At 45.2% G+C, this 26,334-nt stretch overlaps 1 protein-coding gene across 1 annotated transcript in view; it reads left to right on the forward strand.

The window, feature by feature from the left end:
• Nucleotides 1-808: 808 nt before the first annotated feature.
• The window catches only part of FGF13 (fibroblast growth factor 13), a 273,767-nt gene continuing 248,241 nt past the window's right edge, over nucleotides 809-26,334 (forward strand). Inside the window, exon 1 of the mRNA XM_074147188.1 lies at nucleotides 809-1,288. Within this exon, the coding sequence (XP_074003289.1) occupies nucleotides 1,240-1,288 (49 nt within the window). The 5' untranslated portion in view covers nucleotides 809-1,239. The remainder of the gene's footprint in view (nucleotides 1,289-26,334) is intronic.

Below are 26,334 nucleotides of genomic sequence, written 5' to 3' on the forward strand. Positions count from 1 at the left end.
TCGCACAGGTGAAGGGGGGGGGGGGGACACAGAGCAGCAGGGCTGGGAGCGGGACGGCGCAGGCTCTGTGTGTTAAAGGGAACCCGATGCCCCCCTCCTTTTCCTTTCAGGGTCGTGTCCCACCCCCCACTCCCCCCCCTAGTGTCCCCCGGCTCTTAGCACTCCCGCGACAGCAGCAACAGGCTGCCTGGCTCGGGACCGGGCGATGCCGGGGGGACACAGCCCCCCTCCTTGTGGGATGGAAGGAGGTGGGAGCATCTCCCCAAGATGGGGGGGGCAGGCCAGGTCTGTGCCACCACCCACCCCCCCCACCCCCCCCCGGGCGCTGGGGCACCGTCCCGGCTGGGGCTGGAGGGATGTGCGTTGCCCCTCTCCTCCCCCTCTCCCCCCCCCCCCCCATTTCCCCAGTACTGTTTCATGGGGGTCCGGGCTGGGTGATGGGGAAGGGGATGCGGGGGGTGGGCTTTGGGGCGGGGGGCAGCTCTAGTTCCAGCCCTCCCTGCTGCCGGCGAGCGTAAACCTGCTGCCCGTTCTGCAGTGCCGGGGACTCGCGTCCTCCTCCTCCTCCTCCCATCCGCGGCTGCAGCTCTGCCGCTCCATCCCATTATTATTAGGGGAGGATGCGAAAAGGAAGGGGGGGAAAAAAAAATACAAAATAAATAAGAAGCCAAACCCCAACACACCCAAGCAAACAACCAAAGCCCCCCCTCCCTCCCCAACTCACGCTACCCCCTTCCCCCCCCCCCCCTTCCCCCTCCCCGGTCGGTGGGACTTCCAGGACCGGCTGCGCTTCCCTGGCCCTGGGGAGGGGACGGCAGAGCCGGGGAGGCGGGGGGAAGGAGGGGACCGGGGCCAGGCAGAGACAGGGAAAATCGCTTTTGTCTCCGGCACGGCGAGCGGCGCAGGGGCTCGGTGCTGCGGCTGCCGGAGCCCCCCGCTCAGCGCCCCGCTCCGCTCCCGCAGGCACCGCGGCCGCACCGCGCCGGGGAGCGGGCAGCTCGCCGGCATCCTGAATTATTATTATTATCATTATTATTATTGTTAATTTTTTTTTTCCGCCCCCTTCTCTCTCTCCCTCCCCTTGTGTTGGTGTTATTCCTGCCTTTTCGGCGTAGAGGATCCCCCCCCCCCCCAACACACACACACACGCCCGCACGCTGCCCCCCCGCTCGAGGTTTCTTTTGGGTCCAGCCGGAATCCGCGACGCTCCCGGGGATTTTCCCACCCAAGCTGGGGTCTATGAGCGGGAAGGTGATCAAGCCCAAAGAAGAGAAAGATGCTTCCAAGGGTAAGGCGAGGCGCAGCCGCTCCGATAAACAGCATGTTCCCCGGCCCGACCTTACCGGGCTGCCCGGGGGGGGGGCGGGGGGCGGCACCGAACCGTAGCTTTGGGGGACCCCCGCACCGGGCACGGGTGGGGAATCGGCGCCCGGTTGGCACCGGCACCCCGGCATGGGAAGGGGGCGGGGGGGGGTGCGTGTGTGTGCTCAATGCGGCACCGGCCAAAGTAAGTGACCCCCCCACACACTCCTCCCCGACACCCCCGCTTGGCCGCGGGGTGCCGGCTGCCCTGCCGCCGGGTGCTCGGCGCTGCAGGCGGGGGGGCCATCGTCATGGAGACGCGGAGCCGGGGCACCGCCGGTGCCGAGGGGCGGGGGTTGCATGCGGACCACCCCCCCCTCCCCATTCTCTTCCCCAAGCTGGGGCTGGGCAGTGGGGGGGTTCCCCCACCCGGCTTTCCTTCTTCCCCCCCCCCCCTCCCCGCGGGGCAGCTAGGGGGCATGCAGGGGACGGGGGTGCATGCCTTGAGGTGGAGGGGATAGGGTGCATGCAGGGTGCCCCTCTCCGGGGGTGCCCGCACAGGTGGTCCTGTCCCCCCCCACACCCCCTCGGAGGGGCCCCGCATCCCTCCCCCGTGCCCCCCGCGCAGGTTGCTCGCTGTGCGGTGGTCGGAACATCTCGCCGAGTCGCTGGTGTGTGTGTGTGTGCGCGTGCTGGGTGTCCCTCCAGGGAGTAGTTTTCCTGGGTTATTTGTAGATAAATCTATATTTTTCTCAAACGTGCCCCTGTGCAGTTGGCTGGGGGGATGCCCGGGGGAAGGGTATGCTCTTGGCCTCCCTGAAAGAGGGGGGAGAAAAAACTGCTCCTTAGTTTTATAAAACATAATAGGCACTTTTCTGGCATTCACTTTTTTCAGCAACCTGAGAGGCCAAATCAAAACAATACATCCTTTTTGTTCTTTTCTTTTTTTTTTTTTAAACTTTTTGGTTTCTTGATTTTGAAAGTTTGTGTGTAACACTAGATTTTTGAGACCTTTTTTTGTCTTTTTTTTAAATAATGTTCTTTTTTTCCTGAACTCTGCCTTTCCAGTTTTAACTATCTTATGTTCAAAACCTTTCTCTTTTAATCAGATTTTTAAAAATATTTTTCACAACAACAAAATAAAGTTCGCCATTCAGATGCATTGCAAAAGCTTACGTTTTCTAAATAATTTTTTTGTCTTTACATTATTGTCTTTGATGTTGAGTGTTGGTTTTTTTTTTTCTAGTGGCCTTATTCACTAAAATGCTCTTTAAATAATTTATCAAGCAACACCGAACAAAAGATTCCTGCCTTTCTGAGGAATTATTTTGCATGATTTAGAACCATGTTATAAGCCTACACAAAAAGAATTTGCCATACTTGTGCTATACTTGCTTGTTTTTAAAAATCAAACTTGCATATTCTCTTTTGTGCTACAATTACAAGTTTTAATGACGTTTTAAGTCCGTGTTTGAAATTGCCGGATAGGTTTTGGGATGTACGTGTATTTCAAAACACTGGGGCAGAGGCATTTGTACCTGCTCTTAATGAGTCGGTAATGACTTAGACACGCCAGGCTTTGATTCCTGTGGTGACAGTGTACCAGAAGGTGTATATTCTGAGAATCCCAGGGAAAACCAGCTGATGGTGACACTCTGCTTCCAGGAGAGGCTGGTGCTCTCCCGGAGCTGGTATAAAAACTTTCTCCGATATCATAAAGCGGCAGTTCTAGATACAGCAGGAGGAGCCGGTTCACGTATGAGGTGCTGTGGTACTGCTGTAGACAAGTGAGTGATGGTCACAGCCTGTGAAACAGGCATTGAAAAAGGTCCGGATACGGCGGTAAGGAGGTGGTATTTACCAGTTAACGTATAGGCTGTATGGCTTCTTTAGCCTTTTGTGTCATAGACTAAAATAGGAGATGTATTTTTCCTCTGAATCGCCTGAATTTTCTTGTGATGACTGCAGGCAACATTGCTGTTAAGGCGAATGTTTAATTTGCATCTAGTCGTAGTAAAACCAGGTTGATTTTTTTTTTTTTTAAAAAAAAAACCAACAAACAACAATCCAATGGAACAGTACTTTGTCTGGCAAGGATGAGATACCATTTTCTGCGTATTTCTGCAGCGATGCTGTGGCACTGGGAACGCTTTGGTCCTGACAGGAGCCTGTATGGTTTCGAGTTCGTTAATCACTCTTTCAAAGAGCAACGTAATCAGGTTTCATACAAGAGCAGCTTATATGCTATGTTCATGTACCCCACATTCTGTAAGATGCACGATATAATTTTAATACCTGCTGTAAATACAGGTCTCCCGGGGCTATATTTGCATAATAAACGTGGAATACTTTGTTAGTGAGAATAATGTCAGCCTTTCTTACTGCTGAAGCTTTCTTAGGTGGTGCATGGGACGAGACTTTGCTGTTCTACACAGCTTGGGGAGGGCCATATTCAGCCCTAATGTAGGGACCTGCTTTGTGTAAATTGTTAAGTGGCACTTTCCACGACCAGCTTTTGGGATGGAAAAGCCTGATTTATTCGGAACCTTGAAAGGCTGTGGATTTTGGTAGGAAACAGAGCGATCCAGTGCAAGTCCTTACTGTCTTGCGATGGGTATTTTCAGTTCAATTACCCTATCTCATAAAGCCTGGGGTGGTTTCAATGGAATTGGGCAGGTGTAACAGAAGGACCAAAATCTATTTTTAAAGAAATAGGTTTTGGGTTTTTTTTTCCCCGCATACTTTCCTCTTTGGCTTAAGAAAAGAACTGCTTGCTTCAGATTTTGTTGGCCCCGCTTGTTAGGTCCTGCCTGGAAAACCCAGTGATGACCATTTTGCCCAAAATGTGGCAGCTTTTAAAACAGGCTGCGAACATTTGAGAACTGCCTATCACGATCTAAATAAAGCTTATGGATTAACATAATGAAGTCAGGGATGTGCACCTTTACTGTTTGCAAAATGCTGCATTAACTGTGAATGTATATGTGTAAGATGGCATTTATTTCTTTTTTTAATTTTTTTTTTTTTAAACTGTGTGAGTGTCAGGGAGCTGTGGGATACTGTAAGCCCAGGGATCCTCCAAGCTGCCTCCCAAAGGTAGCTGCTGGTCTGGAGTGGGGGCTCTTTGTGTTAAAGTGGCTTGTTTGGGGGAGCAGCCTTGTCCCAGCTGCGTTGGTGGCTTCAAGCATGGGGCAGGTTCCCATGTCTCTTCTCGCTTTGGGCTTTCTCTGGGGGTAGCAGGAGTACGAGGGTCCGGGTAATGACACCTCAGCACCCTGCAGCGGTAGTCGGATGGTTGATGAAGAGTCTGGCAGCTCTTCTTCAATGGAGGTTAGTTATGTCACAGAATGCTGTGGGGTTGGAAGGGACCTCTGGAGACCATCTAGTCCAACCCCCTGCCAAAGCAGGTCCACCCAGAGCAGGTTGCACAGGAACGTGTCCAGGTGGGGTTTGAATGTCTCCAGAGGTGGAGACTCCACCACCTCTCCGGGCAGCCTCTTCCAGGGCTCTGCCACCCTCAAAGGAAAGAAGTTCCTCCTCATGTTGAGATGGAACTTCCTATGTTTAAGTTTGTGTCTGTTTCCTCTTGTTCTGTCACTGGGCACCACTGAAAAAAGACTGGCCCCATCCTCCTGACACCCACCCTTTAAGTATTTGTGTGTGTTGATCAGATCCCCCCTCAGTCTTCTTTTCTCCAGACTAAACAGACCCAAGTCCCTCACCCTTTCCCCATAAGAGGGATGCTCCAGGCCCCTCATCATCTTTGCAGCCCTCTGCTGTACCTTTTCCAGCAGTTCCCTGTCCTTCTTGAACTGGAAAGAACTGTCCTCAAGAAAGACCCCTGGGTACGTTCCCACGGGCAGCAATGCGGTTCCCATCATTTGGGTTCCTTTCCTGCCGGGATGTGGAGAGCCACATGTGTGGCAGGATGGGTGACTTCCCTCAGTTTTCCCTTAAAAAAGCTTTTTCTTTGAGAGCAGTATATCCAGTGTCCCCAGCGAGCCTTGGGACTGTATCGACACAACGGATTTTGAATGAGTTTTTGTTAGCTCTTTATTTGCAGGAGAGGCGTGGGGAATAGGAGAATACAGTGCGTTAGAGAGTGAGCCGAGCCCTGCCGAAACCCTTGGGCTTTGGATCTGGGCCGTAAAGAGCTCGTGCTCTCTGGTATTCCAGCCAGGCTCTTTCCAAAGAGGCTGCTTTGCAATTCGTGTGGCTCCTCCAAGGAAAGTCAAGGGACAGAGTGCAGAACCTGAAATTAAATCTGAGGAGTGGATTCATCTGCGTTTGTTTTTGTTTTTCCCGGTTGGATTATGTACCGGGCACAAGGGGGGGCGTCTTTTCCTGTCACCGTGTTTTTGCCACGAGAAACTTCGATAGCTTTGCCCAGAAGTCTGATAACCTCAGAATGAGGAAAAAGCAGAGTATATTTTCTTCTCCAGAAAGCAAAATAGGAGGAGGAGTATTTTCGAAGCTGATTAGCTTCTAATCTGGGAAGAGTGTATTGAAATAGTGACAGTGAGGGTAAAGACTTGGGAAGCATAGGTACTATTCTAATTTAGTGACAGCAGAAAACAAAGTGCTTAAAGAAAGCACTTGGCAGGAAAAATAGAAGTCAGAATTTTGAGGTATCTATTACTGCTTTTCCTGGCTTTATGGCAATATAGTATAACGCAGCTTATGATTGAAAGGTCTGTAGAAAAGCTGACAAAAATAAAGCAGCTGATCTCAACAGTTATATTTCTATAGTACTGAATCATGAGAAAGTAACTTACTTCAGGGACTGAAGAAGAGCAGTGCAGAGGCAACATGTAAGCTGACCACGTCTTGGTCCGAGTCCACGGAATCAAAATTAGCAGCAAGCGCAGACCCGTGTGAGAAGGGGGAAGGGAGCCCGGTGCTGGCACCCTCGCCTGTGGCTTGTCCGGCTCAGGTGGGAGGCAGGGCATTTCTCTGTCTTTTTGTCAAGATTTTGGGTGCCAGTTCTTTGGTGTCCCGGATGAAAAGCCCCACCAAACTTCACCACCGGTAGTTTGACGTATGGACTTGAGTTCAGGCAGATGTTTGCCAGCAGTAGGTTGGGTCTTATTATGGCCAATTGGCGCTATTGACTTCTGTGTCAGAAGTTGTGTCTGTATCATAAACATGTAATGACACTAAAGAATGAGTAGTTAAACTCAATGCTTTTACTTGGTTCGCGTTAGAAAGAGCTGTGCCTCCTGTCTGAAATTTGAGATTGCAGATCCCCTTTGAGCAGATGCCCGTGACAGCCGAAGTCCGAGGCACGACCCATCCCATCCCGGATATTCCTGCTGCAGGTTCCAGTAGATGCTCAGCTCTTGGCTGAGGGCCTCATCCATTCAACATTCCCATTGACATCAGTGGGAGTTCTCTGTGTCTGCCTGTGGCGTTTCCTTCGATTAGTGGGTGGTTGTTAATGTGCCCATGCTTGGAATATTTACAGTAACTACCTCCTGTTATGACTCATTATCTGTGACTGGGTTTTGGTTCTACAAACTACAGCAGCTCTTTATAAAAGATACGTTTATAAAAGAATCATCTTTCCCACTAAATCCCAAGATGGTGGTCCCTGACATCTGGTGGGAAAACACCAGCAGTTAAAAAAAAAATGGAAGTGGCCTTTGAGATTGAGATGCCAGCACATTCGTGCTGATGCTCTGTAATGATTTCTTCACATTAAGGCGGTATGTTTAAGGACAAGCTCCAAACTTTGGGGTTTGTGATGCTGTTGGTTCTTGTACGGCTGTTGTCCATGGCAAGGAACTTGTGTGCTGTTCAGAAGGTAGTAAAAGATAGTCACCTTTTTTGCTTCTAGAGGAAAAATTAATAATAGTTGTTTCTTGGCAGATGCCAAATCTCATCTCTAAAGGCAAGTTTCCCAGGGAGATGAAGCCCGGGGGATGAGTAGCTCCCCAGAGCATCGCAGGGGGTTGCAAAGGGGTGAGTACCAGCATCCGCAGCAGGTGCATGAGAATTTGTGTGGCTCAGGCTTCTGGCATCTCTGGTCTGTGGCCACCCACAATATGCTGGAGACTTGTCATTAAATGCATTTGTGCCATTTACTGTGATTTCCTACAAGGCATTGGTTTTACCCCTACGCTTTGGGAATTTTGTGCTGCAGTGTAGTCTTGGGTCAAATTAATGTTAATTTTCTTCCTCTGTTCCTTGTTGTGTATTATTGCTACAGTGTGTTTAGGAGAAGAGATGGCTCCAGAGTTAGAGAAACCACTTCCTTGGGAGCAAAGATGCAGCAAATCCTGTTGCTGAGTCTCTTCCCTACAAGCAGTGAATTTTATAAAATCCTCTGTCAATCTAGATGAGTGGCCGATCCTGTGTACAAACAAAACACTTGTAAACCTGGGAGGACAAGCTTCCCGTCCCAGATGACCTACAGCTCAGTATTTTCAGACCAGGATCTTCATGAGTTAATTGGAGAGGAATTGCTCTGTTGATTGCTGGATGCTTTTTTACAGATTCAGCTGTTTCAGGTCTGATTTGTGGGACTGAGGGTTTCTTACCCACTTGGATCCCTCTTAGATCACTGGGTCTAGGGTCTGTGTGACACAAATTTTGTTTTTTCTTTCCTCAACTATGTCTCTTGGCCTGACAAAATTCCCCACTTTCCCAAAACATGTCTTGGCCAAGCTTACATGAAATGCTGTATGTTAAAAAAAAGAAAATGAAACAAGTAAAGGATTATGTTATTTATAATAATCCTTTTTTTTTTTTTTTGTGTGGTAACTTGGGTAAAGGGTTTCCTTGAGCTGTCAGGTCTGGTTTCTTGCTCAATATTTGTATTGTTTTGCTGAGAGAAATGAAGGCGAAAATAATTTGAATTGCACCCTCAGGCAGGTAACAATTCGGCTCTTTTCACGAAAAGAGTGTAAAGTGAGACTATTCTCCACTTAATTAGTTTTGTGAGAGTGATGTATAAGGCAAGGTCAGCGCTACAGGAAGAAAGGGCTGGCATGGATTGAATGCTGCTTACGTTGTTTGAATAATTAGAGCATCACTCTGAGGTGGGAGGGAGGAGAGGGACTGAAATGAAGTGGGAAGACAAGATATTCCTGAAATAGCAATTGCATTGCCATTGGTCTGGGTTGCATCACGCGTACGCTGCTTGAGATCAACTAAATCTGAACTGGTGGTGGTTCATTACCTTTGATGCTGCGGTTGTGACTGTAGCTGAAATGAAGGTGTATTTATAGAGATTACTCTGTTCTCTGGCCCAAGTAATCTCTAGGTGCTTTTCAGCTGAGGCTTGACATAATTGATGTAAGGCTCCGTTGGTTGCTTTAAGAATAAGTTGTTTAACTGGTACTTGCTATTTTTGATACATGTGCTTTTAGTTATCACCCAGTTTAGGACAGATTTCTTTTTATCTCAGTGGGATCAGGTCAATCTTGCCCTTTGTGTAATCCTGGTCTGACCTGAGGGGTCCATGGGCATTTGCTGCCTTTTGTAAAAAGACTGTGTCACATCTGTGCGTCCCTCTCAGGTGGCAGCAGGGGGAGAATCCAGTAGCATTGTTGTACCACTCTGGTGGGCTCCTGTCTCCCAGTTCATGTAGGCTTTAATGACTGAGACTGGCAATGGGGATGTGGGGTTTCATCAGCAGCATTCGTAGTACCCATGTGATTAATTTTTCTAATCTTCTTCCTCCTCCATTCCCTTAAAATAGTTTCCCAAGAGGGGAAAATGCTCCTGTGGTGGGTTGACCTTGGCCAGCCCCTCTATCATTCACCCTCCTCAACAGGACTGGGATAAAACAAGATGGAAAAGCTCATGGGTCAAGGTGTTAATGACAGGGAGATCGCTTACTAATTACTGTTGTGGGCAAAACACCTTGGCCTCAACTTCTGATGACAAACGTAACCAGCTAATTGCACTTCTCATTAGAATGGGCCAGGTGGAAGGAATTAAACAGAAAATTCCCTCTTTCTCCTGGAACAAGAAGGCTATTCCCAACACCAGCTCCTCTGGCAGAAAAGGGAGGTGACAGCCAGAGCTCTCCAGTTCCAAGAGGTTCATACAGCTTTTATTCACACACTTGGCTTAATTATAGAAGTCTAAGAGTTCTGAACAGTTTTCCCCTGCCCCCTGTAGCCTCTATTTACAAATCTGGTGGTAATTAGCACTAATTTGATTTTGTGTGATTTTTTTTTTTCCTGTTTCTTTTGTGTATGGAATCCTCAGAGTTTTACTCTTCTGCTGGAGGTGACTTTTTCCTCGAGCTTTAGAAGTATTTATTATTCTTGTCAAGTGAAAGGAAAAAGGGCAGGACATGGAGGTTTTTCACATAAAATAAGAAAGATACAATGGGAAGAAAGTATGAAAGAACCAGAAAGCAAAGCTTAACAGGAGAGGGACAGGGGAGGATGGCCAGTAGGAGAAGGGAGCATTGCAGAATGAGCTCCAAGTGATCCGCAGCACCTCGTCTGCTCGCGCCTGACATCAAACACTCTCTTACTTGTCCAGCAGACACGTAAGTGGAGAGATTTTGTTTTTTTCAGTTATTTTTTTTTTCAGGAGTTATCAAAATCTAGTAAGGTGGAGACAGGTTTTCCCCCCCTTGCATCTCTATGGGGTTCAGTGGTACTGGCTATGGTGCTTGTTCAAGTAGCTTAGACTGGATTTACTGCCACACATTGTGAATGAGCCATCAAATTGCTTACGTAAAAATGTGGTGTTTTTTTTTCTTTGGATTTTACATCTGCTGCAAATTTCTGTACAGCTATCTTTGACGTTCAATAGATGTACAGATCTCTTATGTTGCTCTTAGATCTCAATCTGCCCAAGCTGTGCTACAGCGCTGCCTTGAAAATGTTAAATTTTTTAATTGCAATTATACACAGTGCTCGGAACTGCTGTCACTTATACTTTGTTCCTCCGAGTGCTGCAGGAGAATAAGAAACTGTGATGGAGCCAATTGCCACTGCAAGCCATTGTCACTTCTTATGGGGTGCAGAGCTGGAACACCTGAACCGTGAAAGTCTCTTTTCTAGTGAAATAAAGACGTGGTGGTATTTTTGGGAGCTGTAGTATTGGTGGGAATTGCAGGCGAACACATTTGCTGGGGGAATTGTGATTTGTACTGGTTTGAGACCATCATGTAGTTCAGGCGCTCCCTCCTACCCTCTGCTGCAGATGTTGAGGTAATGTTTCTTCTGACTGTAAAAAGGAGAAAGGTCTCTGCATCCCTGGTGATGTACAATCAGTGCGGGTCTGTCATGTGCTCTACTTTACGTTTGCTTCTCATCTCGCATACCAGCGACTGAACGTTCAGAGCCTGCCAAAAATAGCTAACTGTTTTCAAGTGATTGGGCGAGGAGAACTGGAAGGACTTTCATCTGCTGCTCTTCTTTTCCCTTCTTCCTCCTCTGCCCCGTGTTTGCTTTCTGAAAAAAGTTTGGGTTTCTTTAAATTTATTATTTATTTATTATGGTGGAAGTCAAGAAAAGGTGGTACAAGTGAAGTAAGTCAAAAGGGATCAAATAGCAAGTCTCTTCTTGATCACCTAAAGGGAAGGCTACGGCAGCAGGAAGACTGCGATGCCAGTCCCAGGAGCTGAGAAAAGATTTCTGGGATGAAGTGTGACCCATTTCTCTTCTACCCTGGTGTCAGGAGACGTCCTGGCCAGGGTGGCCAAAAAGCAAAAAGTCTATTTTAATGTTGGAGTTTGGATGGCATTTGGCCTGTTGCATTTTCAGCCTTGTATTCCTTGGCTACTGGGAAGCTGCATCTTTGGTTTCTTTGGCTGAAGGAGGGATTTTGGGTTTTGTTTCTTTGTTTTGGGGTGTTATGTTTGTGTGGTTTTTTGTTTTGTTTTGTTTTTCTTCTCAAAATATCAGTGCAGAAGCCAGTATCCAAGTTTTGTTTTTATAACTGTGTCTTTGGGAGGAATTTCTGTCACCTGATTTCTGGGATGTTGAGAGTAACAAACTGGTATAAATAATAGCCTTTTCATGTAGGGTAACCAAGTAGTAGGCAATGGGAGGGAGCGAGCGCTTTGTGGACATTCATACAGTAACTCATATAGAAGGAGAGAACAGCACAGAAGACAGGAGGAAGGTAAAATTGTACATTTTCCTAGTAGTACATTTAAGAACAGTAGACATTCTTGTTCAGGACACTTAAGTGGGAGCAATGAATGTAGAGGAGAGCAGGATTGTGCAGAGCTGTGAAAATCATCAGTTCTGTTTCACGGCAACTTTCAGGGTTTAAAAACATTTGTATTTGATCCCCTGTTGGGACACAAGCAAAACTTCTTTGAAGCTACTCAAGAAAAAGAGGCAGGGCAGAATTATTTTAAGGAAAAAGACCTGTCAGGTGTTCCATCTGTGTCCTTGATCTGTCCACCCTTGATCTGAGAAGCCCTTCAGTCGAAACTGGGATTTTAATTTTTTTTTGTGAGATTTTTGAGTATGATCGGAAAAATTGGTTGGGCAGTTGTGAACAATGTTAGGAGTAGATTTCAGAACATAAGAGTTTGGAGGAAAAGAAAAAAGGAGCACAATTTCAAGTCAGTGGTGGGAGGATGTCAGGAAGCTTTGTAGCGAGGCAAGGAGGTTTTGTATATGTGTTTTTTGGACTGAAAGTGTCTTGTTTTTATTTCACTGCACATTGTATGGTGAAGGATGAACTTTCAATCACTTTGTGATTTGGGGAAGGAATGAGAGATGCTGGGATGAGGATACAAGGCAGGGAAAGCAAATCCCCTGAAACTTTGAATGTCAGAAAATTAGCTTTGAAAAGGCTCTGGAGAGCATGAGGAAGCTGAAAAATGGAATGGAAGAGGGGATATTACGGGCATAATTTATCACTGTTTCCAGGAGTGTAATAATAGCCTGGCTGTGTGTTTTCTCACTGCAGAGTGTGGATTTATGGAGAACCATAAAAGAAGCGCTGGGGAAGCTGAGGTAGGAAGGGGTCAGGGGAGACAGGGTCAAGGGAGAGATGAAGGTAGCAATGACACAGAGATGGAGACGAAGGCACGGGGAGGAAAAGGAGCTTATGAATTTGCTGCAACTCCAGGGTTTCTCATAAGAGGACCAAAGATACGGGTTTATCATCAGTGTTGGCAGGAGCTGGCAAAACCATGAACATTTGAGTCACTGAAGCTGTTGCAAATACTGAACATACAAAGAGAAATGCCTTCGCACACCAGGTTAGCTTGCTGAGTTGGTTGCCCGGGTAGGTTTTCCACCAGTTGGGTGTTGTGCAGATTGTCATAAAAGACCCAAATTGTAAAATGGCAGGAGAGGCTGAACTTGTTAATCAAGTGAGACAGAACTGGGCTTACAAATTAAAAAATAAATTGTTAAATATTTATGTTGAAAACAGAAGAAGGGAGACCCAGCTCTGTGTGATGTGTAGTGGTCTGGTCAGTCAGAGCTCAAAGATCTAAAAAAAACTTCTGCCACCTACTCTGATTTTTCACCTCTTCAATGTACTAAACAGAGTATTTTTGCTTATTAAAATATATGTCCTACCTGTATTGGTTCAAACACCCAAGAATGAAGCTGTTTGTTTGGTTAAACAAAGCCTTCAAATCATCTTACTTCTATGTTTGAGTTTCCCAGAGTCTGGGTCTCCATTTACCATTAAAAAAAAAAATCTATCCTGGATTTTCACCAGGTTGAGACAAGTGCTACCCTAATAACTAGTCCTGTGAAACCCCACATGTTGCACCAGTGTCGCTTTGGGGTGACCCCCAAAAGTGAATTCTGGAATTACTACTTGATTTTTTATTTTTTTTTTTCCCCCTAAAGCTAGGGAACTCTTGTCCCAGGGGATGAATGCATTTACTGGGGCATTGAAGGTGATGTGCAGTCTGGTGCACACAAAAATTTCCATTGAATTTTGTGTGCACTTCTACCAGGCTTGTCTGAATAAACTCTTAGTGCTCTGGTTTGGGCCCCATATCAGCAAACATCACGTCTTCCTGCCGTGTCACGTCCCCGCTATCACAAATTCTTACATTAAATGTATTTCAGAAGGAGCGATTGAGTGTGTATGAGGAAGACTGGGTGAGTGACAAAAGGCTTATAAAAGAAATCAACAAAATACAGCGTATTGTCATCCCTCTCATTCAACATGAATGAACGAGCTGTTTGCTGAGGTAGTACATCTGTCACTAAGAGGAGAAGGTAATGCATTACTCTTCTTTCATAAAGCTTTTAAAATTGTTGCTGTTAATTCCTCAGCAAATCATTACACTCAATGTAAAACACACTATTTTTTTTTTTTTATGTCTTCTCTTAAAAGCGCCTTGGCCTCCTTGGTTAGGATCTCTTAATTGCTGTTTTTATTACTGCTTTAAACATTTTAAGCTCTCACTGTGCATGGGACGTGTTTGAGTAACTCTACAGGTAAGAGACTTTGATAGCTCATCCATGTTTGGTTTTGGCACTTCATAAAGAGCAGGACTCGAACCAGTGCTGGAAATCCTGTATTGAGCCTTGATTCTGCGATATGGGATTTGTGTGTGTAGGACAAAGTGCCATGATTTTAATAGATACTGAAGTATCTAAGACAAATAGATTTGGCTCCTGAAACCCCGTCTTGGAAATTGGCAGAAAAATGTGTTGGTGAATAAAAGGTGGCAGAACCCTGAGTTTAGTTTGCATCTTCAAAAGTTGCCTGGAAGATGCTGCAACTGAAACATCATGGCATGAAATTTTACAACGTACCACGCTGGATGGCCTCGGAGGCAGCTGCTGCTTCTGCAGTTCCACTGTATTATGGTAGATTGTGCTTCAGAAGTTGGATTTGGGAAATAAGGTATCAAAAGTGCCTAATTCAGTTTCTTCCATTCCCTTAATCTTTATCTCTTCCTTATTTTTTACCTTTATCCACAAGCATAAGGATTATTGACTCAAAGGTCTTGAAGGGTGGTTAATACCCTGATGCATGTTGTGGGAATAAAGAGTCTTTAAAAGGTGGTGGCATCAATTTTTGACTCTGTGTGTCTAATACCACCCCAAAGTATGGAAATGTTAGTCTTCTGTGCATTTTCTAATCAGTATTCAGATCTGCAATATGCTATAGGCTGTATGTCCGTTTTACCATGTAGAAAGAAGGGCACATGTTTTATAAATTCAAGCTAATAAAACCGCTTCGATCAGCGTAAATTTATTGCCAGATAAACAATACCTTCGCGTGGAACATGCCTGTGCTTGTAGGCTTAATCTCCTGGCTGCTCTGATGTGAAAAATCAGGGGGTTGGCTGCTGATTAGACCCAGCCAACGTGGTGTCTCGGAGCAGCAGCTGGTTTGAACCGCGCGATCGAGCCGTGGGATTGAAACCACATCTGCCTTTGTTGGGAACTTTTAGTCTCCCAGCAATGAAGCTGGCTGCCCTCGCCTGCCCGCCTTTATTTTCCAAGATGTAATTATGCCTCGCTCGCTGACTTGAGTAAATCAATTAAAACTCCGTGTGTGAGTGTGTGTGTGTGACAAGGCTTTGACGTAACCTAATTGATCAGGATGTGCAGGCGTATGAGGAAGGCGTGGGGTGGATTTTAAAGGAGAAGACTGAAAAACTCCATGAGCTTTCTTTCCATGTGGTGCGGTGGTAGCTGAGTTCCCATCTTCTCTAATAACAAGCTTTTTGTTGGGTGCTGTGGTATTAAACACTCCTCTTTGCTTGTACTTGGGTCCGTCTCTTTTCAGCCTGTCCTATAGGGACCAGGTCATGTCTTGATGCTTTCCCCTTCATCTGGAAAAGAGGTTAAGGGTATGTGTGAAGGGAACCTCAAGCTGCAAAGACTCACGGTTGTCCGCCTCTTTCAGTAGGCTGATACGGTTCACTAATTATCTCCTGTGCCTTGGCTACCTCTGGAAACTGGTCGCTTTTTGAGTTTCTCTGCCTCTGTGGGATGCTATCCACAAGCTGAGGTGGAAATTCCTCCCCTAAGGGCCTCAAATTGTAAGGACCTACTTTTGATCAGCCAAAAGCACTGGAGGGTGCAGAAAAAAGGGTAGTGGGCACCTTGTCAGCCTTGCCTGCAAGTGAAAGTTCTGCTTTTATCCCCAAAATGGGCGGTTGGTCCCTACCCGCAGGGTCTGGACATGCAGCTCATGCAGCACATCCCCTGCTGGGCAGGGGAACGGCTCCACAGCGATCGGAAGAGGCAGGAAAATCAACCTCCATTAAGGATCCAGCCCTTCCCGTTTGCCACTCCGTGACATTTTTAGAGTTGTAATACTTTCTCACCCTTGCTTTTCCTCCCCAGAAAAAAACAATATCTGTTCTCAAGCTGCATGTAAACTATGGGGAGTTGATGAGTTGAGTTGTTTGTGATCCTGAATCCAAGGGGATGGCAGGTACCGCTTGCTGCAAGCTCTTCCCTTTCAGACCCGGAGGAAAGAGATGATGAAAAGCAGTATTGCCAAATCTTATTTTTAGCTTCTGTCTTAAGGGGATTTTTTGTTGTTGTTATTACTTGATTGTTTGGGTTTTGGTTGTGGTTTTTGTTGTTTTTTTTTTTTTTTTCCTAGATTTGGGCTGCTCCTGTCAGGAGTGTTCAGAACAGCATCACACTGTATGTTTTTTTTCTATCAGTATTACTTGGTGGTCCAATGCCCTGTGGCTGATGCGCCCGTGCTGTTGCTGTGACGGGGATGCTGCTCCCGTTGCAAGGCATCTTGTAAAATAAGCACACCGCCTTGGGCAAAATTAATTTCTTTGGTATTGATGTGGTTATTGCATTCTCTCCTCTGGCCCCTTGCAAATAACTGCTGTTGTCACCCTGACTACCTTGTACTGTCCCGGATGAAGCCAGCCGAGGAGATTCTGTAATGCAGGTGGCATATAGATCCGTAGGGTCTCCTTGGAGGAGTCATCCCGCGGCTTGATGTGGCACTTGCCAATCCAGTGGGATATTTCTGTTTGATGTTAATGCTCCCAGCACATCTGCTCTGCTTGGTGAAGGGATTTGCTTTACACGAAACATCTGTAGCGCTCTGTGCAAGGTGCGTTTGTCACATGCCCATTGAAAACATTTCTCCTGGCTTGAACTGCTTTTTAAGTAAAGTCTTTATTCATCGTGTGTCTGCACACACTTATTTTTTGGCTTCCCTTTAAGTTTTCCTCTTTCCACCCTGGTTTTGTTCTTGCTCCAGGCCAGGCTTGCTGTCAGGCATGGGGAGCTGATGCAAATCCTGTGCCCCCAGTGTGGACCAAGCTCTCCTGTTTTTGCTTCTGTTACTATTAATGCCTTCCTCCATCTCTTCCAGCCCTGTCCCTCGTCATGCTGACAGCTAAATTGGAAACCAACTGCAACTCTGCTCTAGCAGTATTTTGCCTGAGGTTCTAACAGTCGACTAAAACTGACTCAGATCATGATTTTAATTGGTTTGATTTTTGCCCATTGACTTTAGGAAAAAAAAAAGAGCTGTTTTAGTCCCTTTTCATCCTTGGTCAATTTTATTAATCCGTCCGTGGTTTTGAAAACCTCCAAGACTTTCAGCATAGGGAGGTTTGAGTGAGGCTTACCCTGAAAGGCTGATGCACCCGGTGGTATTTGGTTTCTAGTGGGCAACAATATTCCTATTCGGTCATGCAGAAAATTGCCAATTTGAGGGGACATGACACCTATTGATTACTGTGAGAAGTAGTTTTTCATATGAGACAGGATGTATTTAAATGCCAGTTTTTTTACTTTTGTTTCAGTTGTACTGCCTGTGATGTTTTTCCTCCTTGGACTGCTGATCCTTGTTTTTAGAACCAATGGAGGATTGTTCAGTGCCTGTAGCCACAGAGATGAGCGACGACACGTGTTTGTGCTGTTTTGCTGTGGGGACGAGAGCAGTCAGTTTGCTTTAATTTTTAATGCTTTGATTCTTTGGCAAACACCAGAGGTGTTGAAACTACTCACTCATGCAAAAAATAAATTATGCATGCGTACAGGTTTGGTGCCTGAAGGCATTTTCACGGGGTGTACCTTCAGGCACACAGTTTAAAGAGCCCGGACTCCTTACCCATCCACATCTATGAAGTGAAAGGATAAGGGATTGGAGCATCTCCCTGATGAGGAAAGGCTCAAAGAGCTGGGGCTCTTTAGCCTGGAGAAGAGAAGGCTGAGGGGAGACCTTATCTATGCTTACAAGTACCTAAAGGGTGGGTTGAAGGAGGATGGAGCCGGACTCTTTTCAGTGGTTTCCAGTGATAGGACGAGGGGCAACGGGCACAAGCTGGAACATGGGAAGTTGCATCTAAATATGAGGAAAAACTTCTTTCCGGTGAGGGTGCCAGAGCCCTGGAACAGGCTGCCCAGGGAGGTCATGGAGTCCCCTTCTCTAGAGGTCTTCAAGACCCGCCTTGATGCCGTCCTGAGTGATGTGCTCTGGGCAACCCTGCTTTAGCAGGGGAATTGGACCAGGTGATCTCTAGAGGTCCCTTCCAACTCTGATAATTCCGTGAGTTATCCTTCTTTAAGGGTCCATATAGGCTTTCTTCAGTGTGTTATCACTTCCCGCCACCCCAACTGCCGTTCACTGTTCTCTTGGTCAGGCTGATATAACAAATTGTAGGTAACTTGACTACCAGTGAGAATTGTTTGAATATCAATACAGCAGGTATCGAGTTAAAAATATACAAGCAACTTTGTCTTTGTGCCCAGAAGGTCCAGTTGGGTGCCAGCTTTAGCTGCCCCACGTTTGATGGCTTGAGCATCCCTGCAGTTCTAGGTTGGGTTTGTGGAACTGCCGTGGTTTAAACTTGTATCAGATGTGATCAATAACAAAGGCAATTCAGACACTGATTAATTTGGAGGTTTATGTCCTTCATTTCCATGAGACATGTTTGTTCAGTTACATTATCTGCTAATTGTATTTCTGAACAATTTCTTGCAGAGGCCTATAACTGTGTGTTCTTGATATGAACACACATTCATTCATTATTCTCTAGGGGAGATAATCAGTTAGTGGCTTCCTGAGCTCAGCTCTTGCTGTCTGTTCTTGGCCTCTGTGGTAAAACTTGAATTTCAGTGGGTAGAGCAGAATTTTTCTCTATTTTCTCTCCTTTGTGAAGGAGGTGCTTACTGGGAGGCTTTTCCTTGCAAATATATGAATTGGTTGTGATTGGTGGTGGTGGTTTTTTTTGGTTTTCCCTCCTACCCTAAGTTATTTAAAAACCGTAATTTGTCAAGAATTGTTTTTTGTGCTATTTAAAAAGCACCAAATGGAAATAGCTATGATCCATACAGTCTGTTGTTAGAATTCTGGCTCTTCTGAATTGGAAAACCACGTCTCTTTTGAAAATGTCTCACTTCAGTACACAAATCCTGCTGGCTGGTGCTGGACTGTGGATTTTAGAGGTCAGGGACTTTGTGCTGGCCTGGCACGTGAAGAGCGCCTTCTCTCACAGCCTCATCAGGAGGAGCAGCTTGTGGGGTGAGTTTGAGTCCTTTCCAGAAGCAGTGATGAGGCAGAAGGTGGCTCTTGACTTTTTGTAATATTAATGGGCTGAAATGGAGGATGGGAGGCCTTGACTGGCACACACAGGGCCTGTGAGCTGGCATGAAATTCAGCCTTTAAATCATGGTTTGACACCACAAATGCTTGGTGGCTCCTGGGGCATCATAGACAGGACCTAAAAGTTCCACTAAAGGTTTATTTCCTTTTTCTGCATCAATATTTATGAATCTTCCCCTGCCACGCTCCAGGCAGCTTAAGGGAACTGGGTATTTGTGGGAGACATGGGTGAGAATGAAATTAGTGTATGAATGCGATGGGCCATTCACAAATCTGTCCCAGTGGTGCACAAAACGTTGTTTTGGGGCACTGCTGTGGGTATCATGTATTCAGGGTAATTTTATTCACCTTAATCACGAGGGGTTTGGTAACCATCAGAGGGAGGACGATGAGTGATAGTGGATGGTCCTTGGTGGCCGCAGCTTGGTCCAGGTTTGAGCTAGCCCTGCTGTTCCTTGTCTAAGGCCAGTATATCTGGTTGAGGACTCTGCCTCTGGGGAAAGAGTGTTGTGCCTGGGTGCTGTTTCAGTCCGTTTGTTTGGCATGGAAAGCTCTCATTGCTAATCATCTGTGGTTCCTCTTTAATCTAAGTTAATGAGCCTCTTCAAGGAGGAGCTGGCTAAATAGGTGTAGTATATAGATGGTATGGTGAGATGAGTTATTAGTCCTCTCTGATTGGAAGTAGTAATAAGAAAAAACCCTATGAAATTCTACATAACCTATCAGAAATGACATTTTAAAGAGTACTTATCCGCAGCCCCCCAAGATTATTGCACAGTGTCCTTTGCCTGAGAACAACAGGTATGATGGAAATCCTTCTGACCAGATTTATCTTTCAACCTTTTTATCTTCATAAAGACGAAGAGCTCGCCAGAATAGGTTTATTATAGTTGACTGTGATCCTAACTTCTAAGTTCCTAGCTTTTAAATGTATACCAATATGTAATACCTGTATTTCTGAAGACTTCTGTGCTTTTGTTTTTGTTTTTTTTTTTAAACTGCTTATACACATGTTTGTATGGTCAGGGTACTCTCAAAGTCATTACATCCACGTGTTGAATGAATAAGTATTCTGTGCTCTGGTTTGGAGCAAAAGGGATGATGGAGCGTATTCCTGCACTTGCAGAGCCACTAGATACTGAGAGTTGTCTTCAAAACCATTAAATCCTTTTTCAATGTAATACACATAACATGTGAAAGCTTTCCTTAATTGAATAGTAGCTATTTAATATTTCATATTTCAGGGGTTCTTCCTTGCTTCACGTGTATGGGCTCCACCACAGTGCTTTCACACTGAAAGTAGATCCCCAAAAGACTAGATTTTTCTGGGCTGCTTAGCTAAGTAAATTCTTCTCATTTAATAATAAGGTCTGCACAACCTGGTGCTTCTTGTTTCAGTGGAAAAACTTTTCAATGACCATATGCGTCCTCAAACTGTCTTTGTTCCTTATGTTGGTGGTTATGCAAGGAAATCTATCTACACAGGCCACTCCAACTGTTCTTTTCTTGTTTGTCTTTTCACGTAGCAGTGTTGTTATTAAATAGTGAGACACTGCTTAAACTTCTCAACAGATCAGGATTAGTTGAACAAAATTTGTAGCTTGAGCACTGAGCAGGGAGGCAATTTTGAAAGCAAAACGTCAGAGGAGAATTGTGCATTTAACTGCTGATGTTCAGATGGGTGATACAGACCCAGGATTATACAGCTATTGCTTGTCATTGACTTTTTTTTTTTTGGTCTTTGTCTCCTGAAGACACTTCTGGGCATCTTTCAAAATAGCATCTCTGTCTCCCTGAATATGTTTAGAAAAGCTTAGCTGCTGAAGAATCTTAGTATGAAATCTTAGTGCCTCTTGTTGGAGAGGAGAGATTAGAGTACTTTACAAGGGCACTTATTTTCCTTTCCCAATACTATCACATATTCATTATATGCTTTTTGGGGCAACCAGTTTCCCTGTAAAGTTTGTCTGATGGTTGTGGGGTTTTCTTTTGCCCTCGAGCTTTACCCATCCTAGTGTGTTTTACTTGTCTGAGCTTTTATTTTTCTGTTCGTGTTAAATATGCTCAGGCTAAATCCACAAGTAATGCCTCCGTGATGGAGCTGCTCTGTAAATACACTGTGTTTACCCAGATACTGGATGTTTCTTGCATGAGTGTGGTGCTTTTGACTATTTGGCGGCTGCAAGGAAAACACAGAGGTGAAAGAGAGCATGTGGAGATGAACGACTCCTCAGCAAATGCCTGTGAGTTGTTAAGTGACAGCGGTAAGATGTAAAATTGAGAAAGACCAAGAACCAGGAGATGTATAAACTGTTGTTTTTGAAAGGAGACCCCACTACAGACACAGCTTTCACTTTTTTTTTCCCTAAGGAACTTTGTTCTTACTACAAAATTAATACTTCTGGGCTTTTTGTTGCTTTATACCAGTGAATTCGAAGAATGATCATGCTGGGAAAGGCCTGAAAATGTGGAGGACCTACCCAGCCCAGGGGATGCTGAAGTACCCTCTGAAGCATCTGCAGTGCACTCGGGATGCTCCAGCTGTGGACAGGATGGCACATCTACACAGCCAAACACTGCTCCATCCAAAGTCGCTGCCTGGGGACCTAGGGGCTGCTGTGTCTGTCACCTCGCTGATGTGTCCAGGGGCTTAGCTTGAACTCCCACTTCAATACCATTCCCATTTTGAGGAGAGCTGGCACTTGCCTGCAGCGTTCTGTGGTGCGATGTGTGGTGCAGAGACGCCCCTAAAAGTGCCAGGAAAACAAAGCCACACGGTGTTGATCTCATTAGAGAGAGGCAGTTTAAAAATTCTATTCAAATAAGCCCTCCTATATCAAAATACCAAGTTTTTCAGCAGCGCATCAAACCTGCTGCTCAACAGGGTGTTGATGCTGCCACTTGATAAGGGCACCGATGGGCTTCTTGTCCTGTATATCTGGTCCTTCAAACACTCAAGAAAATAGAATAAAAATAGGCTCTCCCAGACTGAAACCGGGATCTGGCACAAGGAAGGAGAAGGAAGCGGAGCCTTGGGGAGGAATGTCCCAACCATTCTCAGCTTCGTGGGTCCCACAGCGCAGAGCCTTGTGGTTAATTTGAAGCTGGCTTTGCAGGCAGCGCATCAGCACCAGCTTCCAGGTGGATTTGCACGCCCCAGCTGATCCCAGGGTGTTCCTCTGGAATTTCTCAGGGATTTTCACGCTGTCTGCCTTCAGACCTCCTGTTGAGAGGCTGTCATGGGCATGAGTGTCCTCGGGAGTCTGCAGGTCTCTAGAACTAGCGCAGGCTGAACAAATCCTGCATCTACCTCTTTCCATGGATTTAACAGAGAGCCTGAGGTCCTGGAGCTGGAGTATGGCTGGAAACACCCATGATCTTGGTGTCTGTGCTTTTATGAGCTGTTATTTTCCTAGCTCACTCCCTACTGACCCTATTCCTCATTCCCTGCCTCCTTACTCCACAGCTCCCAACCTCTCATCTCTCCCCCTCAATGCCTTTCTTCCCTCTACAGGTGCTATCCATCCTTTCCCTCAAGTTGCCTAATTGAATAACATAATTAGGTTAATTAAGAGCAATTGTCTCTAACCTGTATTTAGCTTGGAGTTTGCTTCTGCTTTGTCAGATCTGGTGAAGGGGTTGTGTGCCAAAGACTTGTCCAATCTTTATCAGTCTAACAAATGCCATAATCCTTTCTTCCTGTCCTTAAACCACTAAGGCTATCGCAGCGATGCGCTTGTAGACATTAATTTATTTGTCTGACTGTGTGTGGAACAGGCCCATGACTGGTGCAATTCACTGCTATTTACTTAATTTCTTACAAGTATGCTGGTTAATTGGAACTTTTGAGAGAGCTTTTAGTTGTTACAGATATGCAGGTGCCTCACTATTTGCCCATAGTCCTGTATTATAACAACTTCAATCATCAGCCTGTAAGGTCTGCATGTTAATTACTCCTTTTGTGAGATGAGGTTGGCAATTGAATCTTCATCAAGCAACTGATGAGTACATCTGTGACTTTGTAATTTAAAACTAAGGTTAATAAGGCCAGGTCCTGGTGGGAATCAACTGGTGGTCTTTGTTCCAAAGGTAATGAGTCTGGCTCTCCAGTTTGTATGCCTCCATTTTTAAAGATTGGCTAAATTAGTAACCAGAAGCAGATGTGAAGGATATTATCCACTCTGTAGATGTTAATTGCATCTGTAGAATAAACAAATCACAGTTCTTTATAAATACAGGTGTGTACCTTCTGAAACAAAATGTTAAGAAGCCTCATTCTCTTCCAAGTGATGGTGCTGTGTAGTTATTAAATGTGTGTTCCAAACGGGGCTGGTATTTCAGAGCACCTTCTGGAGCTGCAGAGCTGTCTTTGGGCTTTCATCAGACCAATTTTCTGTTCTCTGCTGTTCTGTTACCACTCATGGTTCACTTGAGCAGGCTTATTTGGCATCTGAGCCTTGTGTTAATCTGTGCACAGATGTGACTGTGGCCAGCGGCTGTGAGGCAACTGTCCAAGCCAGCAAAACTGGAGTCACATATGCTCTTGTTCTGTTTTTCCTTCGTAGAGGTATTAAAATGGTACCTCTTTCATAGTGGATCCTGCAAAATATTAGCCATTTGTATTCCATAGTGAAAACAAAGCCAAAACCAAAAGCCTGGGCAGGTTTGTGTGACTCGTATAGCTCATCTGACTTCAGAATGGAATTGACCTATTTGATGAAGCAGTAGCCCCCAAAATAGCCTTTTTCCAGCTTGTTCTGCTCAGAAGTTGGACTAATCCTTGGAACCGAGACCTGCATCCAGAGTGTGCTTCTTGCAGGAGGAGGTATTGCCCTCACAAAGAAGATCGTGTGTGTCATGGTGGGGTTTGCATTTCTTGCCTTGATTTAAGAACATCCCTTGTATTTCTTATGCCCTACTTAGGGGTTTTGAAGATCTCAAAGACAACATGGAAATGCTGTTCAGATGGTACTTCTTGGCATCAGAGGGATTAAAAAATTGGCTAGAGCTGTCTCTGTGCCTGAGCTGACTCGGTTTGTCACCTGTGGCACTAACTTTTAAATCTGAGAATTGGATCTACCTGGCACTAGGTTTTTAGTGCAGCAAATCATGTTTTACTGTAACTTACAGCTTCCCTGTTAATATAAGTTATAGATAGTCATTAACTTTGGAATAAATACTGAATTTTACTCTTGCAATTACAAGGCAGTATTAGTGTATAATTTTAATCAGCTTTAATATAGAATGTTAGGAAAAATGAGCAGAATTTTAAATGCAAATGGTAGCTCTTTACTATATAATTATTAGTCTGTATGCCCTCCATATTCTAGATTGTATGAGAATGCTTTTTGTATAGCAAAGTGAGAAGTAACCAGGAGGCAGAAGATGTCTTAAACATAATAAAACAAAATTGATTCATTACATTATTATATTCATGTTCAAAACCAGGTGAAGACTCTCAAAAATATTTGAAGATGGTTTGCAAAGAGATGGGGGGAAAGGGGGAACCAGTTGGGGTGGTAGTAACATACAGTCAAAGTAATGCATGTCAGAAAAAAAAAATATATATATAAAAAGATAAGGATGTTTGTGTATTACACAGATGTAGGGCCATTACTTGAGTTATCTCACTGCTGCTCTTCACTCTGGCTGTTTGCTGAAGGCCCCATCTTACGTTTGAATGGGCAGGGATTTGGGAAGGACTTTAGCAGGGCAGTGTCTGCTGCATTTGGCTTTGGTTCACTGGCTCGCAGTCTGATGTACATCCTTGTGGTGCCGTACCCCCACAAGCAGATTCTACCGGACAGCACAGGCTTTGTGCTGGGTGACACAGGCGGAGCTTCGCTGCCTCTCTACAGCAGCCAGGTTTGAAGCCTTGCTGGTGGACACTAGCTCCATCCTCAGGTCATCAGAGCAGTTCCAGAGGTGGAGGCTCATGGCGATAAGAGGGACTGAGAGTGGTGCCCAGCACGGCCAGTGCTGTCACACAAGGATGAAGAGCCACCAGGGCACGAGGGACAGTGGGATGGGTATCTGAAGAGTTTGCTGCCCCTCTGCACTGCCTGCCTATGCAAAAGCTCAATTTGGCACAGGAGCTCTCTCTACAGCATAAGTAGAAATATCTGAAATGAATAGTGTTTAGCCCCAAAATCAGCCATATGCCTCTTTGATTTTATTTTTTTTTTTCACCGTTTAAAATTGAAAGGGAGGAAGATCTTTTGGCTGGGTCCATATCATTAAAAAGCCTGGTTATATGGTTCACAGAGTGACCAACTGAGCTTGTTGCTCTAACATTATTAGGTAAAAGTAACACAACTTCTAAGAAGTAGTATGTACAGACATCTGTGTTACTTTGCGTTGAGAAGTATGTAAGGTTAATAGTTCAGACAGTTTTCATATATGCCCATGGATTATTAGATTCTGGTACTTAGCATAATTATGAAGATTAGCAGGCGGTTCTTCTGAAGCTCTTTTGACAAAGCTGCAGATAGAGGACTTTAAGAGGAGGTGCTCAAACACATGCATTAAAAGGGAAAAAACTTCTGATATGATTGGTACCTTGTTGCAAAGCATTCAAGCACAGGATGCTATGCAGACCTGACTTTGCAATGATAGCCACTTTTAAATTGGTGTATAGGGCCGTAAAAAAAGATTTCCAGGAAGCCTGTTTGGCACAATAAAAGAAGAAGCAGGGACAAACCTGTTGGCAAGTGTTCACCAGTGCGAAGGTGTGAGCAGTAGCTTTTGTCAGGAAAATGCTGCTTTTCAGGGCACTTGGTCCAAAATGCAGGAGCCTGTGGTTGGTGATTGTTATCTGGAGTCATTTTCCAAAGTGCAAAAATTATCTGAAGTTAAATCATTTGGATTTATCTGAATGATATGAAATACAGGAAAGTGATGCAAAGATACCCAAGTAGCACTCTGCCCTCATAGCTGAGATTATGTCTCCCTTCTTATCCTGCACTGCTGAACATTCTCCATTGCAGCAATTCTTCATAAATGCAAGGTGAAGTGTAAGTCCTTAGGCTTTTCTCTTTGTCGTTACAACGAATTATATTCAACCCCTACATTTGTTGAAAATGTGACATCCCAGTTTGGTTTCTTAAGGACAGCACTGTGTGCGATCGCGTGGTCTGTCAAACCGTTTCACCCGTGCAAAGCTTGAACTGGGCAAAGTCAGTGGGACTCTGAAATATACAGTTTCTGCAAGCTTTATGAAAAATAATACCGCCTTATCAGTTGAAGGCAGTAACATGGTGACTAAGGGTGATGAGAAGGCTGAGGTGCTTAATGCCTTCTTTGCCTCAGTCTTTAGTAGTAGAGTCAGTTGTTCCCCGAGCAGCCAGACCCCTGAGCTAGTAGATGGTGGTGGGGAGCAGAATGAAGTCCCCGTAATCCAAAGGGAGATGGTGAGGGACCTGCTCCAACACCTGGATGTACACAAGTCTATGGGGCTGGATGGGATCCACCTGAGTGTACTGAGGGAGCTGGGGGAGGTGCTCACAGGGCCACTTTCCATCATTTACCAGCAGT

Source organism: Numenius arquata, chromosome 5, assembly GCF_964106895.1.
Source record: "Numenius arquata chromosome 5, bNumArq3.hap1.1, whole genome shotgun sequence".
NCBI classification, from domain to species: Eukaryota; Metazoa; Chordata; class Aves; order Charadriiformes; family Scolopacidae; genus Numenius; species Numenius arquata.